At 40.1% G+C, this 25,343-nt stretch overlaps 1 protein-coding gene across 8 annotated transcripts in view; it reads left to right on the top strand.

Moving 5' to 3' along the window:
- CHL1 (cell adhesion molecule L1 like) overlaps positions 1 to 24,324 on the top strand; it is a 127,938-nt gene extending 103,614 nt beyond the window's left edge. For 6 of the 8 annotated variants that reach the window (XM_083795856.1, XM_083795852.1, XM_083795857.1 and 3 more), the window contains 10 exons: positions 901 to 971; positions 3,558 to 3,780; positions 6,018 to 6,133; positions 6,297 to 6,501; positions 6,738 to 6,860; positions 7,866 to 8,045; positions 15,187 to 15,348; positions 16,033 to 16,164; positions 16,819 to 16,891; positions 18,803 to 24,324. In XM_083795856.1, the coding sequence (XP_083651982.1) occupies positions 901 to 971; positions 3,558 to 3,780; positions 6,018 to 6,133; positions 6,297 to 6,501; positions 6,738 to 6,860; positions 7,866 to 8,045; positions 15,187 to 15,348; positions 16,033 to 16,164; positions 16,819 to 16,891; positions 18,803 to 19,022 (1,505 nt within the window). In that variant the 3' untranslated portion in view covers positions 19,023 to 24,324. Of the gene's footprint in view, positions 1 to 900; positions 972 to 3,557; positions 3,781 to 6,017; positions 6,134 to 6,296; positions 6,502 to 6,737; positions 6,861 to 7,865; positions 8,046 to 15,186; positions 15,349 to 16,032; positions 16,165 to 16,818; positions 17,621 to 18,802 lie in introns of all 8 variants that reach the window. The other 2 variants (XR_014571602.1, XM_083795858.1) reach the window with 2 other exon arrangements.
- The last annotated feature ends 1,019 nt before the right edge of the window (positions 24,325 to 25,343 follow it).

Here is a 25,343-nt window from a genome sequence, read left to right on the forward strand (position 1 = left end):
TGTCAGGTTGCTTGTGCTACTTTTTCTGCTCAATGGGCATGGTAGGAGATGAAACACTAAAGCATTCTGCACACCACAAAGCCAAATCCAGCCGTCCTGCATGCCAAGGCAGTAGCTTCCCCAAAGAGAGGATTTACCCCTGCAGCTGCCGACATCAGTCTGGGGATGCCAAAATGAGGAATTTATGTTGCTATGGCCAGCAGTGTGTTTCCTACCCACATACCTGTAACACAAAGCTTTCCTGAACTCTGCTGATTTTGCGCTTTTAACGCCCATTGCAGCCATTTATGGACAAGCAGGTGCTGGAGAGAATTTTCAGGATTTATGGGGAGCCTTTCAGCAGCTATAAGCTTGTCAAAAGCGTTCATTCACAGTGCATTTCTCACCGTAACAGAAAATGTTGTATTCCTGAAAGTCATTTTAGAGGCCAACTGTTCAACCTGGCATTTGCATTCCCCGGCATTTTTCTTTCTTTTTTTCCCCTTTCACTTCAATTCCAGGTCTTTCTTCAGCTTTTCAGCTGTGTGCGCCCCACTAATGATATACCTTCTGTTTACTATCCCCAAAGGGAGAAAAAGCTCTTCCTAATAATCCCCCTACATCTGGTGCTTTGAAATCCAAAAGTCACAGTTTCATGTTAGCTGGTGGCTCCAACCAACAGGGGCACTTAGGAATCAAAACTGCATAAACAACTCATTTCGTTCACAGCAGCTTTTGCTGATCCAAGTAATTAAGCTCATGAACACTCTTTGTTTAGGTGTTTTTCGCTCTCAGAAATACAGAAACAAGAAAAGTTTTAAAATATGCATTTAATAAATACATATTTGTTTACTATTTAAATAACAAATGCAAATAAAAACAGAAATATGGATACTAACCTTATTATCTGTGTGGTTCCAGCTCCTGACAAGAACCCAGAAAACATCCGAGTTGAAGCTTCTGAACCAAATGAAATGGTGATGAAATGGGAGGTAATGCAAACATGTCTGTCAATTCTACAATATTGAGAATAGGTCCTCTCTTCAAGCAGCAGTTCCTAGGGCAGCATGAAATTTATCAGGATGTTGTTTTAATGTAAATACATTTTTTAAAAGAGAGAGAGAGAGAAATAATGGTTCCCTAGACTTTATCTCCCCTTCCTCCCATTAAAAGTTAATGATTTTTAGGAAACACTAGCAAATTCCATAGGTAGAATCATTGATGCTACTGAAGTCAAAGGTAAAATTACCATTGACTTAAATGACATCTGAGTTTCCATCCCTAGTTTAATTTTTGTTTCAAAAGGCAATTTTTTACAGCTAAACTTTTCAGGCTATAAGGAAATACAGAGGTCCTGCATGTACACTGAGAATTGCCCAGAGTATGCTCCTCTTCTGTGCTTCTTGCATTCAAGGGAGTGCTTGCAATAGCTGTGGTCTCACCCTGCTCTGCAGGAGGAGCAGCCAGGGCCAGGTGAGGACCATTTGCAGAGAGTTTCTGCTCCTTGAGCCTGGAGGTTTGAAAATGACTCAGATCACCTGGCCAAAAGAACGTGAGCTTGAATTTCAATACCACAAGCTAAAGGAGTGCAGATACAGTTTCTGATCGTGTGTCAAAGGAATCATATAAAAGTGTTGAGGATGGTTTCCAGACTTCAATTTCTCTGGCTTTTAAGCTTACAGCTTCTGTGCCAACAATTTAGACAGATATATATTCCTCCATTTAACACAAGCTTCAGCAACTGTGGAAGGAAGCATATTTTTTTTGTGGCTTGAATTAAACACAATTTACATGAGATTTACTTCTCAATCTGCTGCTCGCAGCAAAGAACAATAAATGTTTCCCCAGTGCAAATTTGCACTTCGAGCTATAATCATGCCAAAAAGGAGGTGGCCCTCTAGATCTGTTGACTTGGATTTGAAAGTGTATTTTTGCTGACTGCCATAGTCCAGGGTCAGGGAAGATAAACCTGCTTCTTGGAGGAGAAGCAGAGTGGTGGTACTCACCACGGGTGGGTGATGCTGCTGGGACCAGCAGTGGGCTGAAGGCTTGGCTGAGCAGGGAAGGAACCAGCCTCCCTGCCAGTAATCCCAGCTCAGACACGGCAAAAGTAAAAGTGAAAATTGAGGCTAAAGAGAGAGAATGGGATGGACAGGCTTTGTTAAATCTCGTTGAATCATTTAAATGCCATAAACAGGATGTTCATTTATTTAGGGTGTTTTCTGCACACTTTCCAGAGAAAATGCTAGGCACTGAATTTGCTAAAAAAAACTATTTCTGGCAGACAAAGACTGCAAAATGATGTTAATCTGCCTACTTTGGATTAAGAGACCAGATGAGCATTAGTGACTAGCTTTTCAGCCAAGGATTTGCAGCATTAAGGGAGATCAAAATAGGAGTCAAGCAGTGCTGAAATTTAATTCCAAACCAGAAGTTATTTTTGAGTAGGAATTTTTACTTCTCCAGCTTCTCTTGCAAATCCCATTCCCTGGGATCTTTGCCGTGGAGGAGCTTCAACCCAGCACTGCCTGTTAGAAAGCTGTCTGGCATACCAGACCTTTCACCACAGTCATCCTGAAGGTCCTAAATGGAAGGGTGCATGGCTTTGGTCCTTGTACCCTCAGAGCAAGTAAAAGGAAATTTGCAGATGCCCTGGAGCTAGGTTTGCTTATAATTGTCCTGCCCCAGCTGAACAGAATCCAATGAGATTTTGGTGAGTCTACTCATAGGATAAATTAACACCATGTAACAACGCTCTGTTTTTTGGCATGCCTTGCTGAGGGCTGTTCAAGTTTTATGGATGCTCTTTGCATTGCCTTCAGTCCCCACGCATGAGAATCAGCGGGTGAGCCGGTCGGTGGGACACGGTGCTCTGCTGACACTCGGTCGATGTGGTTTCATTTCAGGCTTCTGCACTTCTCTGACCAAGGTGTGCTGATCTGGGCTCTGTGTGTGTCTTGGCTACCTATCAGGCATTATGTGTTTGATATGTATAACGTATCACTTAAATATTTTTAAGAGTAGGTTATGTGGTGGAAAATACCCACAGATGTTTCAATGGACTAGTAACCTCCCCCCAACACACACACACACACACATCATTTTGGGGTAATGCATGTGACCAATTACCATTATTAATTAAAGAGGTACACTTTCAGAGAAAGAAATTCAATTGGAGGATGTCTCGTGACAAGCCATTGTTATATGTCTTCTAATATTTTATAAATTTGTGTTAATTAGATGAGAACCATGCTGTGACGAAGTCTTCAGCTGATCAGTAAGAACTGATAGCACAGCAGTTGCCCATTAAATGACCAGGCATAATTTCAAGCATTTGGTGCATATTTAGAACAAATCTAAATTTTAATGACCCAATTGCTGTGCTAGATAAAATTCTAAGATAAAATGCATTTTAGCTGTACTAAAAGGCACAAATAGCCTTATGCCAAAATATGCATTTCAGTTGTGCTAAAAGGCATGCAGTTTACATCCCAGAAAAAAAAATAATCAAAGCAAAACAAAATAAACCAACCCCAACAACTTGGCAGTTTCTTTTAACATCTCCCATTCTCCCGCAGCCGTTGAAGCCCACGGAGCGAAATGGGCCAGGGCTGGAGTACAAAGTCAGCTGGCGGCAGCTGGGCGTCGAGACTGACTGGAACGAAGAATTGGTGAAGAAACACTCCCTGACCCTGAGGAACACCCCCACCTTCGTGCCCTACGAGATCAAGGTCCAAGCAGTAAATAATTTAGGAGCTGGTCCTGAACCAAACGTCACCACTGGATATTCGGGAGAGGACAGTAAGTAACAGGAACTTTCCCGTGAAAAATGTGCTGTGTGAGCGAGTCTTGTGATACAAAATGTTTGGACGGGGAGCAATAGATTGGGCAGCCTGCGGCCAAAATGCCCAAATACAACTGCTGAGAGTGCTGGGCTGCCAGAGACACAGCCACTTCTGGTGCTGGGCACAGTGGACTCCAGCTTTGTGGACACATCCCTTGTGATTTTATTCATCTCAGTGCTGATTTAATGTGGCTAGTCATTTGAAGGCCGCAGTCCATGAAGAAGTCTGTGAATTGCAGCACTAGTTGTGCTGAGCTCAGTGGGACAAACCTTTAGCTTGGGTTTCTGTCCAGCAGCTTTTTGTGCCCCCCTGGTGGCACAGCCCCCTCCCAGGCCTCCCCCTGTCTCTGGAGAAATCTTCTTCCACCGCAAGGCCTAGCTTTGTGCCTGCTCCTGCTCCGAGCCCTCTCCATGGAGCTTCTCAGCACTGGTCCACCTCTGCTCTTGGGCTTTGCCAACTGTGCATAGTCTGGGCCAAACCACAGCAGTTTTCTCCCCTTTTACCCACGTTCAGATAACAGTTGCCTGGGCCGCTCTAGGTCACAGCCACCACTTCTGATACCGACCCTTTACATGTCCTCTTCGAGCTCCAATTTCATGGTGGGCCTTAATAATCATCTCCCACTGTGAGAGGTGAGCATGAAGGAGGATTTCTCTGCTAATAGAATTAATGCTGGTGTCACGGGGGCTGTGACAACCCTTATATGATCTGTGGGACACCGGATAATGGCACTCCTGGGGCCATCCCAGCATTTCTGAAAGCAGCCTTTCCTCTGGTGTTTACTACATGGCTACAGAAGGTATTTGGGTGACTGGAAATGTATCCATTTGCAGTAATGAAATGCCAACCTCCCTTTAGGAAGCAACCCAGTTAAGCACTACCACCACCTCAAAAAAAAAAGAACCTTTTTTGTAGGATTTAAGGATTTATATCACTGAGGGAGTAAACAGCCTGGTGGCCAGCTAGTGTGGGGTGCCAAGCTTCCCTGATCCCAAATACAAATGGTTATTGCATTTGCAAAGGCTTAGTGGCAGAGGCTGGGAACAATTGGCAGGGGTGTCAGCGAGAGCTCTGCCTTTCAGATCTGCCAATTAATCTTATTAAAGGCAGACAGTTTTCATCCCATGCAGAATCTGAAATCTTTCAACTGTTTTCCCCAAAATGAAATAAACTGACAGACTGAATAGCCTTTGGAAAGCCTACAGTGGCTTACCCTGCTAAGACCAGCATGTGTTTTATGCTCAGTGAGATGCCCAGACGGCCATGAGCTGCATTTGTCAGCCATCTCCTGCAGCCAGCACTCCCACCGCCGTGGTCACTGGGGGTGCTGCAGCCACCTCTCCTCTTGCTGCAGCTTCTGCAGCAGCCGTGGTGAGGTGGCTCCATTCATCCTAAGTGATGCCAAATGGTCAAAAAGTTCCAGTTTGATTTTAAAACCTCCTGAGTTTTTCACCAGCATCGCGCTTTGGCGCTGGGGATGGCCTTGGGCTGGAGCGCAGCCCCTGCCCAGCGAGAGGTAGACACTGGGGGGAGCCCTGGTGATATTTCCTCTCCTCCATTTGCTGGATCACAGAAGAGGTGGAGGATAGTGAGAATAAAGAGACACCACAGCGTGTGTGTTTGCTTTGTGTGTCTAGGGTGGATCTAATTTTACATCTGCTTCTATCACTGGAAAATCTTCCTTACTATTCAGTTGTCAGTGGATTCCTTTTTTTTTCTTTTTTCCCCCTTTTTTTAGGCTCTGTAATAGCTCTCTCTGTTGTGCAGTGATTAAAATCCTACTGTTTAATGAGTTTAGCTATAAAATGAAATTGATTGTAAAAAAAAAAAAAAAAAAACACTCTATGATTGCCTTTTTGAATGCTGTGTTAATCTTTTTTTTTTCTTTTTTTTTATTCTTCTCACTACTGTAAGCATTACTTGAAACAGGAAATCATAAATACTGGTGTAGAAATTCATATGTCCCAGTGCACCTGTATTCCAGCCCTCAGCAGAAAGCTCTGATACCGCAAAATAATGTTTATTGGCCTGTTTTACCCACTGGATGCAGGTGGTATGACTTTTTTCTTGCCTGCAGGAAGACTGCATGAGCTGGCACAGCTTGAGCTGGAAAGCCAAGCCCTGTAGCATACAAATGGTGTGAAACTGAGCTCCCGTAAGCATCTTTAATATGCATCGCTCCTGTTTTTACAGCTCCAGATGCTGCTCCTTCCGGCGTCTCAGTGGATATTGTCAACAGCACACTGGTCAAAGTCTTCTGGTTTGGAATACCAAGGGACAGAGTTCGTGGACATTTAAGTGGCTATAAGGTTATGAATTTCTCTTTAATTGCATGCAGTTTAACAAACTATTAAATGAATCCTCTGTCAATGATAGATCACAATCTCTCATTTCTGGGAAGATGAGAGAAATCAATATAGCATTCAGCCCCATCAAAGGTAATTAGTTATAGAAATGCCAATCTCAATGCAGGTCAGTTGGTGGAAAACAAAAAGCATGCTGGATGGGAAAAGGCACCACCCAGAGAAGCACTTCCTAACGTTTGTAGGAGACAGAAACTATGGGATGATTCCTGGTCTGGAGCCCTTCAGTGAATTCCGCTTGACTGTTCTGGCTTACAACTCCAAGGGTGATGGACCGGAAAGCTCTCCTGTGGTGTTTGAAACTCCAGAAGGAGGTAAGAAAAAGTGGGATGGGAGGGAGTAAATTGAAATCGTCCATGTAACAAAGCAACTTGATTTCGTAAATTAAAGTGGTTGTAAAATCGCCAGTGTTCATAAAACTGTTCACTAGAAAGGGGAACTGTAGTTTGGGGAACTTCAGGTATTGAGCTAAACTATATTCTCGTTTAACAAGTACATGTAGAGACAGACCTGTGCAGTGCTCTCTGTAAACTAATCCCTGTGTCTTCAGTCCCCGAACAACCCCATTTTCTGAAAATCATGAACTTTGACAAGGACTCTGTCACTCTGTCGTGGGGACTTCCCAAGAAGGCCAACGGCCACCTTACTGGCTACATTTTGCAGTACCAGATAAGTATGTGCTTGTTTTGTTTTGATTTTTGATTTTAGAATTCAAACATTATTAGTTTCTTTAAAAATAAAATAAAATAAGAGGGTGGGGGTGGGTGTTGTATGTGCAGAACTATATAAAACAGAGGCTGATGAGAAAGGCAGTTTCCTTTATCTGTGTAACAGCCACAGCATCAGAGCAGCTTGTTTCGAGCTGCGATGTGCACACTGCCTGCTAGAGGGCAGGGCAAGGTCATTTTCCAGAGCAAAAAGTTTTCTGTTCGCGTTACAAGTAAGCTCACATTGCTGCCATACCTTATTCTACATTTTGTTAGCTAATTCAGTTGTTTCATATTTACAAATTATACCTAATGTGGTAGTTAAGAAAATCAATAAATTGTCAGTGCTTTTTACTGAATTGAAATTTTTTCAACACAAAACGCTTTGTAGTGAGAACACTTTGGCCGTGTTCATTAAGATTTTCACATCTTGTCAGTAGGCACCTCTTCCCTGCTCAGTAGCTCGGCAGAAATGCAGGTAATTGCCACCTGAGTCATGTTATCGAGTAAGATCTGAAGTCCTGAATGTACAGAAGACTTGCTTTCAGACCAACTATTCACGCAGTTTGGGAGCTACAGCCCCTCCTGCTGCTGCTGCCAGCTGCAACTAGGCACAACAGCCACCGTTAACTTGCTGGTGAAAGTCTGCAGATGTTTTGGAAGCAAAGCGAAAAGCAATTCATATGTAATTAATGTTCTAGGAGACAGTAATTCTTCCCTCCCACTCACTGTGTGCGTATCTAGAATCAGGGAGCTTTTTAAGATCAGTGATAGCTCACCGAGCAGCTGGGAGGTTGGCATGGGCCAGAGTGATCCCATCTTGGTGCTCAGCAGGAGGGTGCAGTGTGCTCACCCAGCCTTCACCCCTGCGGTGTCCCACAGCGTGCCTCCTTAGCAGGAGCACCCTTGGCACTGTGAGGCTTTGCAGGCTTTAGATGCCGGATCTGACCTCACATTCCTTTCTCTTTCAGTAAATGAAACACGTGAAGTCGGGCCTCTGAGTGACATCAGTGTGGCGAACCGGTCCACGCTCAGCTGGAGGCTCTCGGGCCTCAGCGCCAGCACCAAGTACAAGTTCTATGTCAAGGCCTGCACAGCCAAGGGCTGCGGAAAGCCGGTCACGGAAGAAGGACTGACGATGGCTCAAGGGAGTAAGTTAATGGGCAATATGCTTTCATGTGATAAAGCTTTAACAATAACGGAAAACAATATTGAGAATATTCCAGGCTTGACATTTCCTTTGGAATTAGAGGAAATAACTTTGTTTTTCTTGCCATAAGAACAACCAGTGAAGTTATTAATGTAGCCACGCAGCTCTTCGGAAAAGCTGAGCTTATCTGCTCCATTTGCCATAAAGTACGGTGTTTCTGTCCCTGCTGATCAGCTCTGCAAGCTATACTAGGATCAGCCTATTGCATGTAGTTGTGAACAGAAAATTGAAGATCTAAATCTGTCCTCAGCAATATTATAAAAACAAATTCTGCCCTTGTGTGAAAATGGGGGACTCCCAAGAGTACTAGGGACAGTTATGTGACATGGGAAATCCGTACGAACGTAAATATGACTGTAGGGTATTTAATCCATTTTTTTAATACTATTTTATCAGAGACTGGAAGTAAACATTTTTGTGCCACTTTTACCACATCCTAAAACATTGACAATCGGTGATTTAAAGGAAATTCTACAGGCACTGTATCATAGCTCATCTTTCTCGTACAGCTGAAATGAAATAAAATGTACTGTATTCAGCAAGTCTGAAAACTCTACGGTACCAAGGAACAAGTCCTTGCTATTAATCAGAAACCATTGCTGTGCAATTACCATGGGGAAGGAGGACGTGATAAGCAAAAGAGCCCTGGCTTCATCATTTTTATCAATGATAACAGTCTGGAACAATGTTGATATAAAATAGAAAAATGGTCCTTGTTGCACAATGTCCTATCAGACTTCCAAGCTGCAAAATCTCCTCGTTGACTGGAACTGTACAAAAGAAACAAGTACGAAGTACTTTAACTTATGAGGTCCCAGATCAGGATCCAGTCTTTCTACACTGGTGGAACAAAGATTCTGTTTTGTTCTGTTTTTTGTTTTTTGTTTTTTGTTTTTTGTTTTTCTCAATTTTTGGCTGAATTTAGGCTACCCTACATGTTTCTCTGCTCCATATCTAGTTACAAAATGCACATCTCTCCAAACAGATGCATAAACTGAAGGAGCAATGTCCTGGCTGACCTCAGCTGCTGGAGCAGCGGCACCGCAGGGCTCTTCCCTGTCACACAGGCATTTCCTCCCCTCTGCAGTGGTTTCCCCTTCCACCTGCAGTCCCACAGATATTATTTTGAGGAAATTGCCCTGCCCAGGCTGGAGCATAGTGAACAGATCTGGGCCAGGGTTTCCCTACTTGTTTCTATGAGACTTGTGTGGAAAATCATCCCAGGGAATGTCCAAGTCCCAAATTACATCATTGTATTTCTCTGTAGATTTTACAGACTTTGACCTTAAAAACTGCTGTTTTGATGATAAATCCCCTTTGTCTTTTTTGCAAGGCTTTCTAGTCATCCCCTCCCTCTTACAGAGGCTGTGCTTGGTAGGCTGCCTGTACCATACCATTCACCTTAGGTGAGGCACTGCATCCTTGCAGACTGTTTGGTACCTCCTTGCTATACAAGTCAGCTCCTTCCCCAATGTTCTGGAGACTCCAGACGTGCTGTAATATACAGGTATTTGTGGTAGGAATTAAAGTGAGCATGGGTTAACATTATTCTTTAGTAAGGAAAGTAAAAGATTTTTTTTTTTTTTTAAGCTAAAAATATACAATTTTACTTTCTTAGGTACCTCTTCTGGTCTTCATTGGGCAGTCAGAATGATTTATTTTGGCAACTTGAAAGTCTATTATTTCTTTAAGTAACCTTGTCAGATTTCTGACATCCCTTTATGACATGTTGAAAATTATAATAATGGTGCCATTCATTTTGCTCTCATTCTCTTCTTTCCTAAGGCTTTGTTTCAGCAAAGGCAACAACTGCTTCATGTGGAACACATGTAGAATAGAGTAGTACAGTTAGCAAAAGCTGCAAGGGTCCAGTTCTGTGATGAATGTGTGCTCCTTGCACAAATTTGCTCGTTCTCAAGCCACCTTAAGTTAGGACACTGCATCTGTCACTGAAATGCCATTAGAGTTTTGTGTCATTATTTGCTGGCTAAATTGTTTGGACATTTTTCAACTAAACACGATAGGCTGAAAAAAAAAAAAAAACACTTTTCAGTGACCTTCTTGGGTTTTTAAACTGTGGTATGGGAAGCAAGGTGATTGCTCAAAATTAAACCAATCTCTCTCTTTGAAAAAATGGAGTGATTTCAAAAGTCAAAGTTTATCGCTTAAAATGACCCACATAAATGACAGATATAAAATATGGTGCCCTCTGAAATGAAACTCGATGACAGAGGACTCCAAGCTGCTTTGGGTTTTGATTCAGTGATTCCATATCCAGTACATCCCGCTTTTGGTAATGAAAACATAAAGTTCTCATTGTTCATTTTAAGTCTCTGAATAGCTTCCACTGCTGCGATATGGCCTGTGCAGGCTGTGCCAGGGGTATTGCAGAATTTCACAATGCATTCTGCCAGGAAAGTGGAGATGTCAAAGTAGGAGCAATGAAATCATTCGCATTTTATCATTGATATACTTGATCTGCAACACTTCTGTTGCTCTCATTTTTTTGTAGTTAACCCTATTGGCATAGTCTGGAATCTGAGAGACAAGTCTTTTTTTTTTTTTTTTTAATATGAACATATGTGAGTGTGTATGCATCAACACTAAAAAAAAAGTCTGACTGGGGTAAATTATTATGCTCTAAATGATAATTTTGCAAGCGTGTAATTTCTGTGCAAACCATTTCCTGACAGTGACAGGCAAGAATGACTGAATTTAGTGAAAAAAAATTTAAAATTGCCAATTAAATAACTATAAATCCCTGTGCAGATAAATTCTACTCTCTGACTACAGTTGCAGCATCTTCTTCTGTGAATGAACTATTCAGATTCTCTCTTTATTTTTTTTTCTTTTGTTGATCAGGAGTTGCACGTCCCTTTGGTTAGCAACTCTTTACCAAAAGGTCAGTGAGTGGGTACGATAGGAAAAGAAAAACTTCTGCTCACATCTCTCTTCCTTCATTCCTTGGTGGAGCAGTGCTGCTCTGCAGCCTGCACGTGCCTGGCAGCAGCAGCAGAGCCCCCTGCACCGCAGCTCTGCCTTGGTCAGTAGGTGCTGTCTCCCTGTAATTATTTAACAGAGGAAAACCACAGTTTAATATTGTCTGTAGGGTTGAATGCAGACCCACTGAAATTAGTGAGAAATAGAAGTAGGCCATAGAAAAGCTTTCATTTATAGCATCCTTGTTGCATGACCAAACACCACACGCATTGGCAGCTAATGCAAACTCCCTTAACTGAAATACCACTTTCCTATGAAGTATCTTAAACTTATTCAAAAATTACTCACATATGAAATGTTCTAATACAACCAAAGGTCTTTATCTATTTTTGATAAAATACTGTGGGCAATCATGAAGAACCTGGGCAAAGGGGTATTTGCATTGTACTGCAAAATAAATAATAGTTTAATTTTTGTGGACTTATCTTGGTTTCATTCCAGAGATGAAGGTATGCTGTCTTTAGAAAATGTTTTATCTCTAATTTTTCATTTTCAGGCAGTATTTCTTAAATGACCTACAAACTAATTAATTTTCCCCTTGAAAATGTTGATTTCCCAATGATCATTAGCTCTCAGAAGTATAACACAAAATAATGTTCTTACATATATGAAAAAAAATCATTTAATATAACGGTCCTTTTTTTAACACAAAGCTTCTTTTTATCTAGAGCTACCAGTGTTTCTGAAGGATTACTAAATATGTATTACATGTTGACAATGATTACTGTGTGTCCAAAATTGCAAGCTTTAATGAAAATTTCATCCAGAGGAAGCTGCACAACTGTGGCTTTATTTTGCACAGAAGTCACGGAATGGAAGTTCATCAGTTTCATTATATTTCAATGGCAATTGGCACTTAACTCCCCCAGGCTTTTTTGAAAATCTTGACCAGAAGTACTAACCTTCAGCACACATCGTAAGATGAGGAAAGCAACTATCTGTAACAAAACATATGGTTTTAGTTCTCTTTTGCCATGGGCACAGCTGAAGGAGAAAAATATAACTGCCATAGCTGTATGTAACCACTGGCATTGTTACCACCAAAGCCCCAGATTCTGGGTGAAAGCATACCCTGTTTTGTCATAATGAAGAGAACTTGAACTTTTGCTGACAAGTTTCCTTTTCTATCATTTGTGCCTCTCTGTTCTGCTGCTTCTGCTGCAGCCGGGGCACCTGCTGCACAGGGAGGAGGAGGGTGTGATATGTCACTGCTTCAAAACCCTCTCACTTTGAGCTTGATGTCTAATATGCCTAAAAATAAACATATGAAATATAATATGCTAAATATATCAGTCTTTGAGTACTTTAAGCATATTTGCAGTTAACTGTATGCCTTGGCTATGTATTGTGCCTTCCTTTCTTCTCTGCTACCAGCCTTCCTCAGTGCAGCCAGTGCAAAAGAGACGCAGCAAGAGATGAAACAAACTATAACCTTTCTTCTTGTCTGAGCTCAGATCTCTCCTACAAACAGTTGATTGCTAACTCAGTAGCCTCACCTATAAATTCTTCTCAATAAATTTTACACACAGCAGGTTTCCTAATCTACAGTTCAAAATATTCCCCGTTTAGCATGAATTACTTCCTGCGTTAAAAAAGCACAGAAGATGAAGGATACTTGTGATGCATATTTATACACTTTTAATAGCCAGGCAGTAGGGAAAAACTAATGAAAGTTCATCTTCCCGTTTATTGCAGCAGATGTACTTAGAAAGGTATGGTTATAAATTAGGATGTTGCCCACAATTAGTATTTAGCTGTTAGACAGCCAGCTTTTTTAGTTAAGCATGTTTTATAACGGATGTGCTAACTTTTGGAGAACTAGCACACTTGTAAGTCTTTGGGGGCAGTTTATATTGTTTTTCCCTTTATACCATAAGCTTCTATAAAAAAAGTGTGTTCTGTTGCTCTCATAAATCTCAAAGCCCAGTAGGAATATTGTAAAATTGCAGTTCAGTGTTTAATGTTCATGCAAGTCCCATGGTATGGTTGATAAATAGTGGGGGAGGATGAGAAGTGCTGGTGATATGCCTTTATTACTAATGCTTCTCCCCTATTGTAGATTAAAAACCTAACCCAACTGCTTTCAATTTTCTGAAGCTAATTTCTGCAGCTCACTGACCTTTCTGTATGTTGAGCTTTTCCTTATTTTTCAGGATGGTACAATGTTTTTTTTTTCTACTCCAACTACCACACTTGTCCCAATTAGCAATCCTTTCTCCTCTTTAGGTGCCAAATTGATTGTCTAACACAGACCAGAAAGAAAGCGTGTGGAAAAAAATCACATAATCGCTTATCGCTGGACAGTCTTAAAGACATCCCCATTTCCCGGGGGAGGGGGGGAACAAATAGGTGGGATATGTGGACCTGCGAGAGTGGTGTAACAAAATGCCCATGAACCACAGCTGTGGTATACCATTGAGCTCTGTGTTGAACATTTTGCTTCCTAGGAATTCAGTGACCCCAAGGAGACCTATGCTGTTTGCAGATTGGAATATGTGATTATCATTTATGCTTGGCATGCATATGTGTTACATGGTGTGCAATGCACAATGGGTTTTAACTTCACATTAATTCTTATTACTTTATGGATACTGTTTCCATTAAATGTATTTTTGTGATGTCTTGATTTTAGAACATGCAATTAAAATGTACCTGTGGTATCCTGTTGCTTAATTTGTAGTTTGATTAAAAATTATGTCTGAGTTTCATATACTTCACGTAGCAAAAACTACCAGCTGATGGATTAATTTATGCTAATTTGCTGTGCTTCACTATCAGCAGTTTTTCAGCTGTATGTGTTCCCTGTGGGTCCCAATGGTCTACTAATTTAACTGCTTATTGCAATACATGTACACTTGTCTTGGAAAACTTTTCTTGAACTGCTTCTTTGATTGTGCTTACATTGGTCTTAATCTTTTTTTTTTTCCTTCAGCTGTCAACTAAGCCCTAATCTCTCAAAGCTTCTTGCTTTGCTTGTTTACTAGTTTAAGTATTAATGAGCATCGTTTTACTTTCAGTGCTAATTGGTCAAGTAGTTTCCAAATTATACCGTGGGCTCAGTCCTTAATTTAAAAGACTTCAAAAGGATGGCCAGATAAATCACGCAAATTAGGCAACTGAATGCAATTAAAGAGCTATCCTTATCAGTGGTAGATTCCAAATTTTTTTTTTTCTGACATTGAGGTCAAGCACACGTGTGTATTGCACCCATTGGTTAACTACAGAGATTCCCCATGTGAACACACAAGTCTGAATGTGCCTGGCTGAATTAACTGTTTGTGGTGTTCACAAAGTGAGCGCTCATGTTCAGAGAAGTCCTCTTTCTGTTACCCACAAATGATAATTTTAAAAATTATATTTAATACTCTGCAATCTTAATGCAGACTAAAGTTACAGCAGGCCTTTTGCAAGTAAAGAGGCTCTGAAATGAGACCTATTGGAAATTCCCTTCTACCTCTTAATCAAATATTAAACTCATCAAGAACATTTAAATACCTAAATGTCGATTTGAAAGAAAGCTTCCGCTGTAACTAAAGCAGTGCATTGTGGGCACTGTGGACTTTAAAAGGACATGGAAAATCACTGTCAGGGGAGAAATGAGTTACAAATCCCAATGTTAATTTTTTTCATGAGACATATAAGAATCCATTTCCAGATAACAAGCTGTCTGTGCTTCCCTGCTGAGTTCCATTCAATGGGAGAAGCATCAAACCCCAGATTATCTATACGAAGCAAGCCCATTTTTCAAGTTGTAATTTTTTAAGCACGCATTAGTTAAAGCAGATCCATAATCCCCCATCAATATTAACTTTTATCCTGGGAAATGTACAAAACCCTTCATAAACATCAGGATTATTTCAGTCTGCTGTTTGTTTTATCTGATGGAATATGAAAAATCAAATAGGGGGAGTGTTTTTTAGTTTACTCTCTGTTTTTGAAAATTAGATTATTTGATGACAAACGTTAAAAGTCCTCACGTGTCATATCTGTGTTACTTGCATTATTTGTAACTATGTATTTCACGGGCCTTTTGTTCAATGAATTCAATTAATCAATATGACTTGAATATGTACGTTCCATAGGTAAAGGGATCGGCAAGATTTCAGAAGCAGTAAACCCCACCCAAAAGTTTCACCCCATAGAGGCACTTGACCCTGGAACTGAATATACAGTTCGTCTAGTGACTAAGAATTGGGTTGATAACAATAGCATTTTTGAAGATGTAATTGAGACAAGGGGGAGAGGTGAGAAATGAAACCCTTCAAGGTGACAAAGATTTCTTTTGAGTGTCAATAAATGTTGACGTTTCATGTGACATTGTGCAGTGAAAGTGTACCAAAGACATTAATGCATCATTATGTCCTGTGGTTTTTAAGTTGACTCTTGCAATTGAGTCCCATAGGAGTGTAAATAAGTCTGTGCTTTAACTGAAGCACAAGAGCCTGGAACAATTACAAACCCTTACAAAACATAGCTTTACCTCCTATGTGATTTTCAAAGGGTATTGCTGTGATATAACCCATTTTAAATGTGCCAGTCCAGTGCTTTGCATGCATCAGGTGCACTGTTAACTCTGTTTTTTTCACAAAACTGCTTTTGCATGAGAGGCTTAACAATTCTCTGTTCAGCTTTCCTATTTGGCATTAATCCTTTGAGTCAAATACTCTCTCAGAATTACCTTCCCAAAATGTCTATATTGTGCCCTGTAGACAGCACATTCACCTTAAGTCTAAAAATGTAACGCTCTGGACATATTTCTGTCTTGTATTTCTTTAAGTTGAACACAATAAGTAGTGATAGTCTGATTCAATTATGATTCAGTGAAGAAAATGTTATGTATTCATTTAATGGCAGGCGTTGCCATTTTCCTCTGATTGATGTCTTTGTTTTTGTTTTTGTTTTTTGAACTCCTCTTCTGTTTCATGAAGCCTATGCTGGCATTTACGACGGGATTTCCACCCAGGGGTGGTTTATTGGACTGATGTGTGCCGTTGCCTTGCTCACCCTAATGCTGCTAACTGTTTGCTTTGTCAGAAGAAATAAAGGAGGAAAATATTCAGGTAAATGAATTTATTGTCCTTCTGCTATGTTCGCATGTTAACAACAAACATTCTTCAGACTTTTATCTCTGGAGGCTGCAAAGCCATGAGCAAAAACATCCAATTAGGTTTTGTAGCTTTTGATAAATATCCACTGAATGGATTGTAATGAATATAAGTAAAACCATGCTCTCTGGATGAGACAGTGCTGTGTGCTGGTCAGAGATCTAGCTCAGGCCCCGGATATTGCTTGTTGAATCTTTCAGTGCTTAATCCACCCATAGAGGCTTTTCACCAGCTGCACCTCCGAGCCTCCCTTGGCTGGAACATGTGTGCACTTCAGCCTGATAAATGCTGCTTAACAACTGCCATAACTTCCGTGTGCAGCCAAACTGCTGAACAACAGGATGTTTTGCTAACCGTAATTCTTCAGTTTTCAAAGTGACGAGTAAGGATTTATGTGTAAGCACTTGCCAGCTTTCTTAACAATTCAGTAGTGGCACCAAGCTCTTGGTGGAAGCATGCTTGTTTGGTACTGTCAGACACGTAGGGCAAGCTGGTGCCCTCAGGTTTAGGCTGTAGGTAATGACAGGTGGTTTTCCCATTGTGCCTGCAAAACAAAAAGTCCACAACGGAACACGGCATACAGATCTGTGCTTTATTTTATTTCTACAGTGAAAGAAAAAGAAGATTTGAATCCAGATCCCGAAGCTCAATCAATAAAAGATGAAATCTTTGGGGAATATAGGTAAATAGGACTTGCTTTAACAAGCGTTTCTGTTTGTTGGGCTTTTGTTTGTTTTCAGATGTCATCGTTATTTAGGACACTTTTCTAGCATGCAAGTAACTCTATTTTTCATTTTCAAAGCAAACCTGACAGGAGTGGATAATAGTAAGGATATACAGGTATATCCACTATACTTAAATCCACCCAGGTTGAGATATAAGTAAATGTTGATGTATCAGTGGTCATTTTTCACTTTTTATTATTTAGCGTTGTATGAATAATGTAAATATATTTGATAATCTGGGTGCTGCTCTGACGTCAACTGAAGTCAATAGAAAGACTTCTATGTCTTCAGTGGGCTTCTGAAAGCCAGTCAGGCCCTCATCATGTAATATGGGGAATGTTCATTTTGTGGAATAAAACAAAGAAAAGTTTGAAATACTGTAAGAGATGACAAAAACAAACAAATAAGCAAACAAAATAGAACACCTCACTACCGAAGTTTCTGTAGGAGAACTGAAATAATCACTTTGGCTGCTTTAAAATATCTAAAACTTATGATATTATGTAAGTGTGTTATGAAGAAAAAAGCATTGTTACAAGAGCTATGCTGGCCTTAAAGACATGAAATTTCTGATGAAATCCCACTTATATATACTACATTATTTGTACTGGAATAGGTTTTTTTTCTGCATAATTTCATCTTTATTTAATTTTTAATGCTTTCTAATGGGACAAATATTTAGAAAGGTAAGAAAGTCCTGAGGTTAATAACTTTAACCCCCTCTCCTTTCCCCTCAAAGTCCAAACTTGTCTTTTTTGTAAATAGAAATGCCATGTGCAGAAAAGTAGCAAATATTTTTACTGTATAGATTATACATGTAGTTGATTATATGCTGAAGAGGTAAAGTTCAGGTGCATTTCTCTGTCTTTCCTTATATAACATCACCAAAGCTTTCACACTGATTTGGTGTTAGCAAGGACCATTCCTGAGTAATTATGTACCTAGTTCAGAGCCCTAATTGTTGTTTTTAATACTCTTTTAATCTACCTTCCGCCCTCCCCTTTGTGTGTGATTATTTTTGAGAGGTGAAAGCATGTTTAGAATATGCAGACACATCTGGAATGTTTCCTTTACCCTCAGCCCCTGTTTGGCTGCAGAGGCAGGGACAGACTCTAGCCATGTGTGCGAGCAGCCTGCAGGATGTGCAGGATGCTGGAGCCATACGAGCCATGGCGGGCTGCTTGGGACCAGCTTCAATTTACAGAGAAATCAGTTACAGCCAAAGCTGCTGAAGGCACCTTGCAGGAGATGGTAAACATTACGAGCAGTGACATGGGAGATGCATATGGCCATGTATGGCTGTAAGACCTCTCTCTACAGTTAAGAAGGGTTTCGCTGTCACTTTTTATTGAGTGAGCCAAGGCACTGCAAAATTTTAACTTCCTTTTAACAGGAAGTTAATAGTGGCCTTTGGCTGAAAGCGTTTTCTTAATTCTTTAGAGATAAGTAAAGGTCAACCAAATGTCATGTTCAGTCAGGAGAGGTTAGGCTGCTTTGGTTGTTCTGCATTGCTATTAGGATGAACAGATAATGTAAGTTCCTGTTTTTTCCTCAGTTTTGATGGTTTGTCCATTTCCAAAAAATTGCCATTAAACAAATACGTTATATGAGCAGATTATTATGTTATTTATTAATTCTGTTAGTCAGAACATCATACCCATGGGAAATTCAGGCATACAATAGGCCGGTGTAGATGAACTGGCTGATATCCACTGGACCAAGCAGAACTCATGTTCGTGTTGTTCTCAATGTACAACCCACAGAGAAATGTTCCTTTGCTCTTCCCTCCTGTTTTCACAGTAGAAGAGCAGTTTCCGTGCATGCAATCAAAAGCTAGATTTTTGGAAAGGCATTTCTTTGTTTTGTAGTGACAGCGATGAAAAGCCGCTGAAAGGCAGCCTCCGGTCAATTAACGGGGACATTAAAGCCACCGAAAGTGCTGATAGTCTGGTAGATTATGGAGAAGGGGAGCACGGGATGTTCAATGAAGATGGTTCATTTATTGGAGCTTATTCTGGATCTAAGGAAAAAGGATTAGTCGAAAGCACTGGGAGCTGCTCTACGGCAACTTTTCCTCTGTACGCGTAAAATACTAGTGAGAAGATTCATGTTTAATTGTGCTATTTATCTTGATTAGTACTCCACAGTTACCACAAGTGATTGGAAGCAGGTTGCCAATTGAGACAGTCAGGAACCTGACATCCAGGTAATAGAAAAAAAAGTCACTGCCACTAAGAGATGATTTCTGAGACTTTTCCATCCTAATTTTCAGGTGTTTTATTCTAATTGAAACACAACAAAACATTCTTTATTATACAAAATGTGTCACTCAGTCTTACCAAAATGGAATTTCTCAGTGTTACATATGTATAGTTAACTGCTTTGCCATGTTTCTTAGGTTTGGAATATGTTTCTCTGTATAGCATATTTTTTTTCTTGTTTGGCTGTTGTCACTTTGTACATATATTTATACATACTATTCCCTCATGTATCATGACCTCAGCATTACTGAGGTCAGAACAGAGCAAGGAAAGTGGACAAAAAGGCAGGTTACTCTGCAAAGTGACACAGTGCATCCTAATGAGAAAAATGATATTTTAAGTTACTTAAGAAATATATTCTATATATTATATAATTTTTTTCATAAATACATAAACTCCTTTGCTTTTGATATTCTAAAAGTATTTTAGTGGTTACAGCTGACTGCAATTATCAGTACTTTGAAATGCAACTTTATCCACAGAAAATACGCTCTGAAAAGACGAAGCTCTGGCCTTGTGGTTAAATCTTCTGTCCAGTAGCTGGCACTATTTCCTTAAATAAGTTAAGCTGCAGTAACTTTCCTGTGGCAAGGCAAAACAGGGTTCCCATCCACCATTATTGGACAGAATTTTATTTTCTTTTCCTTAGTCTCTGCAAGCTGCATTTCTAAGCAAAGCGCTTTTTGTCCGTCTCATATCTGTATATTTGTGTGCTAGCATACATTTCATGGAGACGTTGTACAGATGATATTAATATTGACACAAGTGAAAATTAGCCTTGTTTTATTTTGAAATGAGACATGTTGCTAGCATGGGTCTGTATAGCTGTGTAGGAATAGAATTGCTTCTCAGTATGAGTTTCAGCCAGCAAAACTAGTTTTTGACAGAGTTGTGTGTATACCGGTCATATAAATCTTACTTCCTTCTAGGGTCCCATAAAATAGATCTACCTGACTTTCTGAGAGATTGTTTATTTTCACCAGTTCATTGTTAAATAAACAAAGGCAAAAGCAAAGAGAAAATATTATGGTATAGTTTCTTTTATATTTTGTTTACTGAACACTGGTTTAAATCTGGTTCTGTTCTTTACCAGTCCTTTCCACCACTAACTCAGCAAAGCTGTACAGCACATTTTTTTGGTCTTTTTGTATTGGAATCTCCTGATTTTCTTCAAAAAGATTTGTATTTTGAAATATGCTTATTTGAGTTGAGTGTTAATATTGTTTCATTTCTTTTTGAACTTACAAGTGACCATCACTTCAAGTTAAATGTTTTTTAAAAACTTACTCTAGGAGATCCTAAAAGCCATTTTGTGTCATGGTATTAATTAGGGAAATATCCCTGATGGTTCCTTCATGGTCTCCATTACTTCAGTGGAAGAAAGAGAGGAAGCAAGGATTACTCATATGGTTACGGGTTTACAGGTAATGCCGACAACTAAAGCTCTGTTAGTGGCACACAGAGATGTACTTGGCTGGAAGAGGAAAGGCCGTGGACCACAGGCAGCTAACCACGCAAGTGGGATCCTCACTGGGCAGCTGGACTGTCAGATGTGCTCAGTGATTTCTGAACAACATAGTGAGGGGTCTTGGGTGCTCAGTGCTTTTGAATATCTGTTACTCTTTTTTTTTTTTTAATTTTTAATTTTTTTCATAAGGACTTTTCCTGCAGCCTCGATTTTGAAAAAGGAAACCCCAAACAGCCACCTCAAAACAAAAACAAACAAACAAACAAAAAACACCCTAAACCCCAACTGTATGAGCATGGCAGGATGAGCAGGAATCTACCCTGAATCCAAAACAGTTCTGCTCCATGTCCATGACCCCTGTGATGGTGTGAAGGAGTTGACTGAGTCATTCATTTTTTATTATTTATAAGTTTTTTTCTGTGTTTCACTCAGTCCAAATGCTGAGGAAGTCCAAAAGTCATTCTCATTTCAAAAATAAATAAATAAATAAATAAAAATCTTCATTTGTAAAGAAGGGAGGGCATAACTGGAGAAATGTGAAAACTAGCATCTTGTCAATAGAGACATTTCCCACCAGGATCTTTATCTTCATCTGGTCTTGCTGTAGCCCATCCCGGATGAAGACTAAGAGGTGATGAGGCTAGTGACACCCTCTGTTACAATCTTCTTCTGGTTTTAAGGTATTTCCTCTGGGAATCATCTGCACTAGCTCAACCTACTGCAACACTGATTGCGGGCAGCCATTGTTTTGTTTTCTCAGTCATTTTCATTTAAATTTTTTGTGTTTTGAATTGAGATATTTCTGCTGATACTTTGTAAATATTAAAGTGAGCCCCCAAGTCTTCTCTCTCCCAGCCACTGGCCATCTCCAGTGGTGAAAAGGGGACCACCTGCAGCTTTCTCCAGTCCTTGGAGAAATAGATCCTGAAGCAACCGGTCTGCCCATACCAAGGATTCAGGTCCATCTCACATTGCTCCTCACCTTCCTTAGCATCTCCCAAGCCTGCATAAGCTTACAAAACCCCTGGGCGTTTTTCCTGGAGGAACACTGAGAGAGTGTCATTAGTCAAAGATGTTCAAGGGACAGTCAAGGAACAAAATTAGGGCAGGCTCCCCGCCATGGCTTCACAAATTTCCCTGTGCAGAGCTCAGGAAGGGCTTACACAGGCAGAGCTTCCCCACCCGTGGGGTCCTCACCCAGGACCCTCCTCAGCGCCAGGCTGGATGCAATCCATCAGCAGTCATGGTCGTGTTTTCTTGTACTTGGGTCGATGCAGATCAACCAGACTCATTGTCCCAGAAAACACCTATGTTAAACAGACCCAAATTTCAAATCATATTAGCGAGTGTCAAATTATCGAAGAATGAATAAATCCCCTGTGCTATCACTTGCTCTGTTGCTGCTAAGAGATGTTTATGACATTCCTGTGATGTGCTACTCATCTGTGCTGGTATGAGTGCTTTTTCTATTAAAATTTTAATTCAGATCCTTAAATCTTAATGTTAGTGTTTCATTATGCCTCAGGGCCTAAAAATCATACAGTGACAAAAAGATGTGCAATGGAATTTGTGCAGTGTGCGCTGACTTTTGAGGAATATACACAATGAATATTAACCAAATGTCTGAAACTCCCAGGGAGTCTAACTCACAGGAACGTTTTTCTCTTTTCCAATCATTTCTTTTCCATTTACTTTTTTTTTTTCTCTATTGTCATTTTATTTTACATTGTAAGGGCACCACTCACACAGCGTATTTTGGAAAGCGTAGGGTACAAATGGATTTTCAGAGATTTGTTTTCAGAAGTAAACTACCAGAGCAAGCTTACACTTTCCTGAGCAGATTTCTGTGACTGCCAGGAGATGGGTTCAATTTTTGTCCAGGGCACATTGTTACAGGTGAGAGGAAATGTGGCCATGCAGGTTGAATAAAAAGTGTCACCAGCTGTACAGCTGTTCCAAAACGGCCTATTAGTCGAATAACATAGTTTTGCTCTGCCCAGGAGTATTAAAATGGGATGATGAAGTCAGCCATGGCCAGTGTGTGAGCCTGTAGACTGCGTCGGATAGGTAATTATTAATCCCCTGGTTCCATGGGTGTTCACTTGGTTACATTTGGCTCTGCTGTGCCACTACAATTTGCTTCCGGTACGAGTGTGGGAAATGACGCTTTCACGTTGGATGTCTCCACCAACCCTGGATGCAGTGTCATCCTGCAAGGAGGAGGCATTTCCCTGTCCCCAGAGGTCCTCGCTTGTAGACTTAAGCAGAGTTCTTTGGAGCAGTAGAGGTACGGATGTTTCTCAAAAAGCTGTAAGGATTTCACTGTGCATAAGATTAAGCAAATAAAATCAGTTCCTCCTAACTAATGGGGAAAAAAAAAACAACCCTCTGTGCAAGCTCATTGCTAGTGAGCAACAGTTTGCATTCACAGAGCAGTACATCATTGATTTTGTACAGATTGTAATTTCAGACCTAAGTTTTTATTCAATACATATATATACTAAAATGGGAAAATCTGGAAACCTATCACAAGAAATCCCTATTTCTGTGCCACTCTTCAGCAGAGAGTTGCATGCGGGGCTGAGCATCAAAGCTCCTCTGGGGCTGGATCCGTAGCAAGAGCAGGATTAAAAATCAAATCAGAAAATGGCTTTCCCCTCTGGATTAAAATGTTCGTATGTTTAGCAATATAAAAACTTCTGTTATGCAAGTTAAAATGGATTTAAATAGCATATCATTTAATGTTTTCTGTTTTGTTGTGCTCTTATTATACAAATTTTAATGAGTAGCTCTTTTCTCTGCTAACTGCTTCCATTGACTTAATGGGTCAGATCCAATGCATAAGAGGTTTTAATAAAACTTTCTAGGCCATTATTCTTTTCAAAATGAAAACAAGTATTAGCACAATCTTTCTATACAAAGGTTGTTTGGGTGGTTTTTGTTTGTTTGTTTGTTTGTTTTTATGGTAATTCCACATGTAGTTTTGTAAACTAAAATTAGAGTGACATTCACTGATCCTTTGACACTTCTGAATGGAAATCTCACCATAACTTTTTATAGCTATTATTTTGCAGGTGAGTGGTAAGTCTAGATTAGTTCAAGTACCTGAAAGAACAGACAGCAAAATAAACAAATAAATAAATACAGTTCTTCACGGCAAGAATATTTCCTTTCTTTGACAACAGATCAAGCCCTCAGCTGCATCTCTTTAAATGTGTAGTGTTTCAGAGTAAGGCGTACAACAATGTTGGAGTACCAGTACATGTTTACATCACAGTTCTGTATCTTTCACATAAAAGTTTCAACTACACGATGAAGCAAGTGAGTTTTGTGATCTGCACTGGTTTGTTCAGCTGTCATGCAGGAAACAATGCGTGGGTTTGAGCCAAAGCATACTGTCTGATTCATTTTTTATTATTTTTACTTTAAACAAGATACTTTGTAATTTCATGAGAAAAGATCAAAGCAAATGTGGTGTCACCGTTAATGTTCCTTTTCGAGCTAAATATTAGTGTGCATTTATTAAAGTTTAGAGAAACGTGTTGTACTGTAGTGGCTGTTTGTATCATGCATACGTGCACGTATGGTTTTAAAAGATATTTTCATTTTACATGAAATTCAACTTTGCTAATAAAAGTTTGACTTGATGTAATCTTCAAAAGCCTTAGCTGCAATCAGCAGGTTTGGTTTGTTTTTGTGTGTGTGTTGGTGGTGGTGATTTTGGTGAAGTTTGTTTTTTTTTTTTTTATATAATATTTCTTTGCCAGTCTCCATCCATAGCCTCTGCGGTTTGTGCTGGGTTTGTGTGGCTGCAGACAAACGGACAGACAGACTGGCCTGACCCACACCAAAGCAGGGCAGAACCTGAACTGCTGGCTCAGGTGCATGGCATGAAAACTTCCTGGACCAAAGTATCATTCTCTATAACGGTAGCACGTATATTATGCATTGTATACTCTGGTTGTGTCAGTAGCATCACATAACCTCCTAAGCAGACACAGCGTTAACCCAAGTAGAAGGTGAAATACCTGCAAGAATAAAATTATTCAGTATTAATATACACTTAGCAATGAAATGGAAGACCACAGCACAACCAGACCTGACCAGAGGTGAAAGCTCCTTATCCAGCTACACGTGGTAGAACCCAGCTAGAGAGGTTAGTAGGGCTGGTCTCTGCTCCTCTGATTAAAGGTCGTTATCAAATGGTGAGTTGATAACCTAGTAATTCCCTCTCTTCTCTTCCCATGTGGAAATCCCCAATTATGCTAAAAGTCTGAAATCTGAGTGTATTTATTTTATAGAAATTTAAGATTTTTTTTTTTCTTCCCAAGGAAATTAGAAAAATAAAATATCTGTAGTCCTCTTGCTGCTAAGTCTTAAAATGGTTATCCTGCCTTTGTGTGTGTTTTTGGTTGGTTGGTTTTCTCACAATATTCAGCACTGTATGATTTCTTTATTTCCATGCTGCCTGTCCATGGAGAAAAGTTAACCAGGCAGTGTCACACCTGTCCTAGACCCAAAACAGTAAAACCACTGCTATTGAGAACTCATTAAAAGTCATCAGACAAATCTGTAACAGCTGATGTTGCTACCAAATCCATTAAAAAAAAAAAAAAAAAAAAGCTGCTTAGCAGAAATCTGAAAGATCTAGTCTGTGCTCAAGTGTGAGACATGAATAGC

The sequence above is a fragment of the Anser anser genome (assembly GCF_964211835.1).
Source record: "Anser anser genome assembly, chromosome: 12".
Taxonomy (NCBI): domain Eukaryota; kingdom Metazoa; phylum Chordata; class Aves; order Anseriformes; family Anatidae; genus Anser; species Anser anser.